The following is a 10,639-nucleotide window of genomic DNA, read 5'->3' on the forward strand; positions in this document are numbered from 1 at the left end:
CAAGCACATCAATCTTATATTTTCTATTATAGTAAATATTGATGGGATTTATGGAAGACATACAAATTTTAAAATTTTAAGATATTGAGTTTAATTCTTTTCAATTTTATATATTGTTTAATTTTCTTATTATAAAACAGAATAAAACAATACGATTTTCTGATCTGCACGAATGGTGCATATGGCCCCGCTCTCCGACGGGAATTTCATTACCAAATGGGGAGTCGACACGATTGCCCCAAAAGCGTTTAGGCAGGGACGCCCCAAAAGAGCGTTATATGAGGTGTTTGCTTCCACCAGCAAGAAGCGTACACGGAGTTCTTTGGCCTTGCCACCGGTGCCCAATCGGGTCCTCAAGTCGAGGTATCCCCGGGTGTCCACACGTTCACCTGCGAATCCGACGATTTGTTCATGAAAGGGTGTTATCGCATCCTCTGTCAGCTCCATCTTCTGGAAAGTTGTCCAGTATAGGATGTTGACTGAACTTCCTTGATCTATCAAAACTTTGCTCACATCATATTGCGCTATCCGGGCAGTAATGACCATAGGATCATCCTGTTTCGGGTCCGCGGTATGAAAATCCCTATCGGTAAAGGTGATATTTGGCATTGATAAGGGATTTTGAGTTAGCGAGTGGACGCTTCGCAGGTTCCGCAAGTGTCTTTTGCGGGCCGAGGATGAGGCTCCGCCCCCGGAAAAACCACCTAAGATGGTGTCAATTCGGCCCCTCGGGGTCGTATCTCGTTTTCTAGATCTGCTTCTTGAGCTCTCGCGGGAGCGTTCGGTCTTTTGGCGTGGAGGTTCCGGGCTTCTTCGTGTCTTTTTGGGCAAACGTCCTCGTTGACTCGCTTCTGCTTTGACAAACTCCCGCAGATATCCGGCGCGGATTAATCTTTCGATCTCGTCCTTAAGGCCCTGACAGCCTTCTGTGGAATGCCCTCGGTTGTCATGAAACCGACAAGTTTTAGATTCGTCCGCACCCCTGGGCGAGTGTCGTTTGCGAACGGTGATCAGGTTGGTTTGGAGGGCTTTTTCGAACACTTTCTCCCTCGGGACAGTGAGGCGCGCGTAGTGGTCGTAGCGGGGACCGAGCGGTACTGGAGGGTCTCCTCGTGGAGGCTTTCGATTACGACCCTTGTCCCGCGCTTGTTGGTCCTCGCGTTTAGCTTCAGTTATGGGGGCATCAACCTTTTCGCGGAAGTGTCTCTGATCTTCCATCTTGATGAACTTGGTCATCTTTTCCTGTAATTCCTCCATCGTGTTCGGTAATTCAGCATATAGGCTTTCCGAAACGTATCCCGGTTTTAGACAGTTGGGCAGATTGCTGATGATGAATTCATGGGTGACCCCTTTCACCCTCCTTGCCGCCTCAGAATACCTGCGCATGAACGTTCTTAAGGGTTCGTCTCTCCCTTGTTTGAGATTGACGAGTTCGGCGGCAAACATCATCTCCCTCCGGTTGGCCACATATTGCTTTTTAAATAGAATGGTGACAGTACGAAAACTGTCAATAGAATTGGGAGGAAGAGTGTAATACCATTCTAGAGCTTCGCCTTTTAGGGACAGGGAGAAAGCTCTACACTTGACCGGATCACTTTTGGAGTAGAAGGCCATGGAGTCGACGAAATTCCGGAGATGGTGTTCGGGGTCTGTGGTTCCGTCGAACTTCTCTATCTGAGGAGGAGGCCGATCGGGCATCGGGGCCTGCATGACGGCCTGTGTGAAGGGTAACAGTTCTGGCGAGGGAGGAGGGCGACCGTTGGGGTTGTCATCATGGTGACCATCGTTACGGCCGCTGTTATGGCCATCGTTGTGGCCGTCCTTGTGGCCATCGTTGTGGCCGCCAGTATGGTTGTTGTCCTCTGTCATCTCCGTATGCTTTTCTTTGAGTTGTACAATTTCTTCAGCTAATTTCTGGTGTGCCTCCTGTTGCTGACGAATAATCTGGGTCTGTTCCTCCAGTTGAGTTTGGAGTTCCCTTATGAGTTCTCTGGGATCGATATTGTCCATGCTTCTGGTGGTCACCATAGGGAGTCTTCACTTTCGACCCCACGGTGGGCGCAAAAATGTTTCGGTGATATTTTTGGGACCGAAAGGACTAACCTTGATGACGTGATTCTGCTTCCTTCCGCTGCTGGATCTTCAAATGCCTTCGTCGTCCGTTCCTCAAATCGTCCGTCAAATTCCAATCTCCACCCGAGATGGGGGTACCTGTAAAGGCACTCCGACGATCAAGTTAGACGTCGATAAGGGAGGACCTTCAATCCTCTGCAAGTAGATGCTTAGAATGAGGAGAGGGTTATTGTAAATACGATAATACTCAGGGGAAGAGTATATGAAAAGTCAGTGTGAAAGTATGAGTGTGAGATAATGTGAACGTACCGTGTTTGGAGTCCTTGGTTCTTTATTTATAGGCTTTGGATTGATATGAGATCAATAGAATATAAACAGAATAAAACAGAATAAAATATAAACAAACTTACTTGATATATTTCTGTTGGGATATTATTTGATACGTGATATATGATATTGTTCATTTATTCATATTTGTGACATGATGGGCCTCGAGCCCAATAAAGTTAGACCAGTTTGATAATTCGGCCCATTTAATTAGTAAGTTGAACCGTTTGGTGTAACTGGTCGTTAGGGTGATGTGTTCGGCCATCAGAGATATACTACCGTACATTATGACTTAGATTTATTTGAATTTTTAATAGTTTCTTATTTAAATATGAATCTTTTAAGCATTAATATATTTTAAACATTTATAATAACGAATACTTTGGTAATATTTTTATACCGTAACGAGATACTTTTCAAATCTCAAAACTTTCAATTTTTTTTTTCATATTTAGGATTCTTCACTCGTATTGTACTTATTTAAAAATAAAACATTATTTAATCCATATATAATATTGACACCATCCTTAAAAAAAAGTAATGAATTTATATATTTTCTACCTTATATATTATTTTACTTTTTTACTTCTATCTAATTAAAGTTACATTCACACCTCAAATTTGAATGTATGTTAAATCAAATATATAATATAAAATAGATACCTAGGGTTCTAATTAAATTTCATAACCATATTGCGAAACCTTCATCAAAGTTTAGAATATATCCATAAAAAAGTTAATGCATTTTAAGATATGTTCCAAAAACTTAAAAAATATATATATAAACTAGTCAGATGCTTTATATATGTGTTATTTTTTTTTGTTATTTCATATGTTTTTATTAAACATCTATTCTAAATTATTTTGTAAAGCAATTTCCCCGGTGAACAATTTCATGTTATAATGTTGTTTTGATAAAATAAATTGGTAATTTTTTCCCCAGTTTATTATATGAATATATATATTTCGTAATTCTAAACTAACCGTAAATAGAATAAATTCAAGGACATTTTAATAAATGATTAAATTACACATTTAATTTTTAAATTTTTTTTCACTTATTTCAATTATAAACTTTACATTCACATTTTACTTTTCGTTATTTTTTTTCTAATAATTTTAGGAACTGAGAGAAAAATTAGGACGTTTTGATTATAATAATTCATATAAAAAAAATGAGTGACCAAATGTATATGCTATGAAGCATAAATTTAGTTTCAAAGTCTTGCATTAAAAGACAAATGGAAAATTGGGTCCAAAGTTCATTTCTTTCACACCTTGCATCTAATCCAATAGGATCAATCTAATGTGTATTAAACCTATCCAACACGCTATCAAGAAAACCATAAGTTTAGATAACTTAATTTTCTTTTATTCTCATATCCTTTATGTTATATGTTGCTGATATTTTCTTTAAAATTAACATATAGTTGCTGATTTTTGTTTTTGTTTTTCTATAAAAATTATTCAAGTGTAATTTGTTATAGTGTGAAAATATAATTAATTTGATTGATACATGTATGTGTTATATTATATTTATCATATATAATATGATTTATTTAAAATTATTAGTTTACTGTGTATGTGTAAATTGTTATGGTCATAAGAATACATTATATAGTAGGAGTATGAACGTTCTGACTAAAATATATTTTTCTAGTATAATTGGATGGGGATGTTAACAAAATTTTCTATTTATTTATTTATATGGTTCAATAAAAAAATTAAATTCAATTGCATTCTAGAAAACTACAAAATTTAGTAAAAATAAACTAATATATAAATATTCTTAAAATATTAAATATCATTGATACCAAAAAGAATCTGGGATCGAATATCTTTCATTACTCATTTTCTTATTTAACATCTTCCATATATATGAGGAGATAATGAAAATGACAATTCCTTAACTTATAAATTAGATTTAGAGCACGACCACAATTTAACTTAATTTGGAGGTATCAATGAATACTATTTTTATATTTTTCAAAGATAACTTCATTCATAATTGTATTTCTCTTACAAATAAATAAGGATTATTAATTATGATAAAACGAGAATGATCTTTAAATAATTAGGAAAGATTACATCGTGTGGTATCTTTCTTGCAAAACTTTCTCAAATTACATACATATATATTATTCTTAGAATGGATTTTTATAGAGATTTTGTCTTAAATAGAAAAAAAAGCATCATTATTAGGTTAATTTAAACGTGGTTTAGCGACATAGATGAGTTACTTTGTGTGGTATGTACAACTATTATTGCTTTAAAGATGCAAGATTTTAAGGCTACGAGATTGAAGATTACACAACTTTCTTAATGAAGCCTATGTCTTACTTTTCACCTATTATGATAGCCTACCCACTAACCATAAATAACAAATAATGGATTAAAAAAATAAATAGGTAAAATATCAAATATACACACAATTTGAACTGAGGTATAGTTGATAAATAAATTTTTTAACCAGTTGTTACATTTAAATTAAGAAATATATTTGAATAAAATAAAAGATAAAGAAGAAATTTAAATGATTACTACGCAATATTAGGCCTTTTAAGTTAAAATTGGGAAAAAATTATGCATAAGTTAACTTTTCTAGAAATTTTTTCTTATAATTTTTATTTTTCATTTTTTCGTATATAATTTTTACTTACTTAATAAAAATTATAACAACTCTTAAAATAATCTTTTCACAAGAACTTTTAAAAAATTCTGAAATAATTGCATATAAATATATTATTGTTTAAAATGGTTTTTCTAATTATTAGAGTGATAGTTAGATCTTTAATTATTAATTTTTTTTCATCGATTTTTTATTTATATTTTACTTTAAATGTACTTTTCATGAGTCAAATCTAGAAGGATATACGTAAAATATTTCTATTTTTTTTCACAACTTTATTATCTGATTACGTGAAATCAATTAAGTAACACGAATCTAAAATAATTTAGAAAAAATGTCAATAAATTGATTTATATATTGATACTTTAGATTATTAAAATTATATCCTCATATAAATTATATAAAGTGATCGTTAGGATTTAAACTTTTTCGAATTAATTATTATTATTTTTTATATTTTTGTCCTGAAGATATATTTCTTAATGAACCGATCTAGGAAGATGTTAATTAATAATGTTTTTAATATATTTTCCACATAAATTTATTATTTTATTAGCTGAATTAAAACATAACTCACAGAATTTAGAAAACCAAAAGTAATAATAACGTTTGAGTTCAATATCAATAGTTAAAATTATAATGAATTATATTCACTTATACCATATATTAAGTGATTGTTAAGATCTTAACTATTATTTTTATAATAAATTATTATTATTCATACTTTACCCTTCAAAATTTAAATTTTCCTGAGGTAAATTTAGAAATATATTAGTAACTTTAACATTTGGTTACACGAACTATTCGAAGTAAATAATATAACTCGCAGAATTTTGAAAGCAAATAATCGCTGTTGATTTAACATAGATAGTCTGAAAACTTTATTTTTAGAATTAACTAATATGAATGACCTTGAAAATTACATATTTAATTAAACTAGACGGTATTTATATTTATATAATTATAAAAATATACACTACTCTCTCAATAATATACTAATAATCAATAATAAATATATTTAATTATTTATACAAAATTTATCTTATAAATATATTTATAAATTTTAAAAAAAATAAAATTAAATTAATAATAGAAAATTTAACTCAATTTAATTTTGAAATAAATTTCTTTAAATTTCATATTTCAAACTAATAATATTTTCAAAATAATAAAACAACAAAAAAGCAAGAAAAGTAACCAAAACTTGTACAAAACAAAACTCTAGGCAAATTATAAATACAAAAGAAGTATTAATTTTGCTAGAAAAGAAGGTTTTGAAGAGGATTTGTGTCAACTATTAGTAACTATTAGAATTGTTGTTTTTTTGGTTTAAAAAATCATATATATTACTATATAACTTATTTTTACTTATACATTTTCTAGTGAAATTATACTTTTTAATGAGTTAAATCTAGAAAGATATTAATTAGTAATATTTTTTTATATATTTCGCATAGCATTTATTATTTGATTACGCGATTTTTTAAAATTAAAACAAAACTTATAGAATTTATAAAACAAAATGTAATAATAACAGTTCATTCGAATATTAACTATGTGTAGAAGAAAATCCATACATGAAATTATAACCAAATATATGAGCATATGAAAAATATATGAATTGAATTTTAAGATCTTAACTATTAACTTTCTGATCAATCTGTTATTTATATTTTGTATATTTTTCAATCAGCCAAATCTAATAACATATCAGTTCAATATTTTCGACATTATTTTCGCAGTATCTAGAAAATATTTAGCAATAAAAATAAGTATCTTTTGGTAATAAAACGTCTTTAAATACTTTCCTTACATTCCATAATAATAATTAATAATTCTTTGACAAATTACTTTAGTTTTAAATATTATTACCAAACACCCTGTGCGTTTCCTTATGATAATAATATTAAGAAATAATGTTTGTTTGGAAGAGGATAAAAAAAGATTTTCTTAAATCCCATAAATCATAAATGAAAAGGTTAAATCTAAATTTAAAGAAAAAAATTACGGAAAATTTGAGAGAATAAAGTATATTGAAGATCTGAAGTTAGTTACTGCATGATCCTTAATAAAAAGCCATATTTGAAGTTTTTTAGGATTAGTGTTTTAAAGATTTAATTAGTATGGTAATCACGGTAATACTGAGCAGAAACTTAAAATCTTAGCTGAATAAATAAAATTAAAAATCAAATGGGAAGTTTATCTGACGAAGAAGGAAGCAATTATGAGAAGGGTACATGAAAAACAACTATAAATTTCACGCAATAACGGACTATGGAAAATATATCAAGGTGAGGTTTTTACGTGCATTTAGTAGCACTAGAAATTTCACTGAAAAATCCTAAAAGCTTAGCTTTCCTGTCGAGAAGACAAAGCAGAGTGAGGGAGAAAAACAAAAGCGAGGAATCCGAGAATGCAAGAAAGATTCTGATGAATGCATGGATTTCTTCGCTTTCAAATTTGTTTTCTCTTCGACATTCAAAAGGGTATGAAAAAATCCGGACAACATCTTTAGCATACTAAGATTTTCCTTTTGAAGACGACGAAAATATTTACTGTTCTTAATTATTGCACCCTAAGGTAGTAACAACATTTCCTGTATACTCGAGATTTTCTTTCCATGTATATCGCTATCTGTTCTTCAATGAATATTTTTTATTTGCCCTTTATGGATTATATTCTGTGATCCTTGCATGGATGATTTGGATCTTTTTTTAATTCTCTATATCTCTCAAATGTGTTTAAATATATTTTGATTGGTTAGGATTTGGCATTATGAGATCAGATGCATTTGCATGGCTGAAATTGCAGTAGGAGGAGAGAAGAAGAGGCAGTGCAAAATCCATATAGAAGTTGAATATGTGCAGCAATTCTTGCAACAGTGTTTGTGGATGTGGGAGTGGTGTGAATGTTGTTAGTAGCATCTGGAGTTCTGGTTTAAAGAAACCGCAGAAACGTCCCAGAGTGCCTAAAAGAGGACCTGGTGTGGCCGAACTTGAGAAGATCCTGAGAGAGCAAGGAAGCGTAGACATAACTACTGAAAAGGGAGATTCAGAAGGATTTCCATCTTTTGTGTCTCGTGCTTCTTCGTCTTTAAACTTTCATCCATTGCAACCTTCAACTACAACAAAAACTACTCCACCTTCTTCTCTCACAAGCAATTTGGCTACTAATGTTTCTTCTGCCCCAATATTTGATCATTTAGGTCCCACTACACTCCCAGCCAGTACATCTATGTACGGTAAATGTGGATCACTAGAAAGAAGTGGTGGATCTGGTCTTGTTTCTCCGGAAAAAGAATTCTTTCCCTTGAATCTTAATTCATGTAAGTCTAATTTGAACATGAATGAACCGATTGATGGAAATCGATATGATTCTGCCAGTTCCCCTTCCAGGAATTTATCTGGTGACTGGCCCTATTCAAAAAATCAGCACATAAACAATCACTACTCTGCACCTATTACTTCTATGGTAAATTATTACTTTCTCAGGCCTTCTTTATATGTTTTTTTGTCACTTTATATATATATGCTCACTGGATATGCTTATGATTTCTATGCAGACAAATCTCCGTGGGACCTCAACAATCGGCCCTCAAAATCAACCAGAGCTTCCTTCAAACCAAAGTTTGTGTTACAATTACATGTCTAGAGTACCAGAAGAACAAAAAGTAATCTTTTCTAGTAAGCAACATTTATATTAAATTATAAACAAAATAATAGACTGGAGTCATTTACCTTCAATTTTTGTATCTGGATAACTCGATTTTATCTACCAGATCATGCTTGCATTAGTTTTACATTAGTTTTGCTTTCGGATGCCGTCAATTCTACTCACAGTGGATTGGGCGTTGAACATGAGTGAACAACATTTAAAATCACACATGTTGGGTTGTTTATAGAGTACTTTAGATGGCCTCAATCAGTAATTAGACGTGAAAATTGATCAAAAGTTGAATTTCACAGTATATGGTATGAGTCCTAGATTGATTACTTTCTTACTTTCGAGTTTTTCAAAATATTTGACAAATTGCTAAAATTTTATTTGAATGGCTGGATCAAGCATAATGCATAAATTTTGACAGATCTAGAAAGCAGATCTCTTATGGCATTAATTTGGTGCATGTGGAGCTAGCTTATTTATAAGCTATTGAGGTCATAAGCATGTTTTTTCTTTTTTGTTGCAAGAGCAATTCATAGATAAGTACTTTTATGATAAACTATTGAAAATAAAGAAGTTGTATACCTTTTGACATCATGAGATACGTTCCGATCGGCTAGCATGGATGAAATTTAATTTTATATAGGGAATTCATGTAACAATGCTGTAAAGTGAAGATTTCTCTGTTCACCTCAGGTGTAATCAGAATATTGCACTTTTATGCTGACAACCAATATGTTTGTAGGTTGGCATGAAGCGATCTCACTCTTCAACCCTGGAAAACTCTCTGATTCCGCCATCGAACTTCCATGTTCTTCCAAGTTTTTCATATTACAATAGACATCATCAATCATCCATAAATGATAGTCATGGTGTTAGTGGTTTCAATTCCACCAAGGAGTGCTATAAGTAATGACTCCTTCTGTCATCCCCTGCTTTTTCCAAAATTCTTAGCTTTTTATCTTGTTGTCTTACCAACTCTTGTCTTTCTCAGGGATGCCAAATGGGGCAGCACTTTGGAGCTTAGTAACACAAGGTTCAATTCTGACATGACAGTTCCTGGTCATGCAAATTTCCCACCAGTTGTAACTCCTGAAGTTCCTTCACCTCCCATGCATTTGTTTTCAGGTGTTATTTCAAAGGGGAATGCGCTACCCGGCCATGTTTGTGAAGTAAGTTGCAAGCTATTTTAGAATGTCCAATATTATCTAATCTTTTGTTTGGCTTGGTGAATATGGTTGCTTCTCTTTTTAAGGATAAACTAGACTCATGCCAACATTCAGAATCGAGCGAACCAAATCGTAGACCTTTCTATAATTTCTTAGAAGTGGAGGACTCAGAGATGACAGACAAAATGCAAGGGGATAATCTTGGGGGACGTGAAGCAGGAAGATTTGGCATTGATCTGAACTTGAAGCTCTGAATTTGTGCTTGCAAATCTTAAAGACTATCAAGCTCAGATGAGTATGCGCCAGTTTTTCAGTTTGAGTCCAACAATAGCATCAAGTGAAGAAAAGAGAACAGTTTCCGGGTAATGGTTGGAGAAGAAGTTACCCGGGATATGCATACTTGTCATAGGATGGGTTGAAGACTATGCATACCGTTTGATTCATTAAAATCAAGAGATGCTTCTTTGCATCGAATTTTCATTTAACTTAATTTCAGTTGTTCAGTCTTTTTGACGTTACAGTCGTTTAAGTTATGTTTGTCGAAATTGTAGCTTAAAGAAGTTACTTCAAAATGAAAGTTTAAAGAGATTTGGAAATTTAAATAATACCTTGTGCTCACATGGTCGAATTTTTGGTTAGTGTCTTTTGTGATAAGGCGTATTTGCACTCTGTATATGGGCATCAGAAAGAGTTAATGACATAATCAATGAATTGATTTCTGTAACTTGACGAATTCCACTATGGTGTCAGTTTACGAAACAACCAGCTTTCTACAGAAAGG

At 32.3% G+C, this 10,639-nt stretch overlaps 2 protein-coding genes across 4 annotated transcripts; one reads left to right on the top strand and one right to left on the bottom strand.

Annotated features, from left to right (window-relative positions):
• Positions 1-129: 129 nt before the first annotated feature.
• LOC106774959 lies at positions 130-2,010 on the bottom strand. Its single transcript, XM_014661981.1, has one exon. The coding sequence runs from the start codon at positions 2,008-2,010 to the stop codon at positions 130-132; it is 1,881 nt and encodes a 626-aa protein (XP_014517467.1).
• Positions 2,011-7,285: 5,275 nt separating this feature from the next.
• LOC106775549 lies at positions 7,286-10,525 on the top strand. 3 transcript variants are annotated; one of them, XM_022787294.1, is made up of 7 exons: positions 7,286-7,609; positions 7,794-8,500; positions 8,592-8,699; positions 9,435-9,598; positions 9,684-9,725; positions 9,818-9,861; positions 9,945-10,061. In XM_022787294.1, the coding sequence occupies exons 2-6, from the start codon at positions 7,889-7,891 to the stop codon at positions 9,858-9,860; spliced, it is 969 nt and encodes a 322-aa protein (XP_022643015.1). In that variant the 5' UTR covers positions 7,286-7,609; positions 7,794-7,888; the 3' UTR covers position 9,861; positions 9,945-10,061. The 3 variants fall into 3 exon arrangements, with proteins under 3 accessions (XP_022643015.1, XP_014518178.1, XP_014518177.1); XM_014662692.2 differs by having other exon boundaries at positions 9,684-9,861; positions 9,945-10,525; XM_014662691.2 differs by having other exon boundaries at positions 7,286-7,515; positions 9,684-9,861; positions 9,945-10,525.
• The last annotated feature ends 114 nt before the right edge of the window (positions 10,526-10,639 follow it).

This window comes from Vigna radiata, chromosome 10 (assembly GCF_000741045.1).
Source record: "Vigna radiata var. radiata cultivar VC1973A chromosome 10, Vradiata_ver6, whole genome shotgun sequence".
In the NCBI taxonomy this organism is placed as follows: domain Eukaryota; kingdom Viridiplantae; phylum Streptophyta; class Magnoliopsida; order Fabales; family Fabaceae; genus Vigna; species Vigna radiata.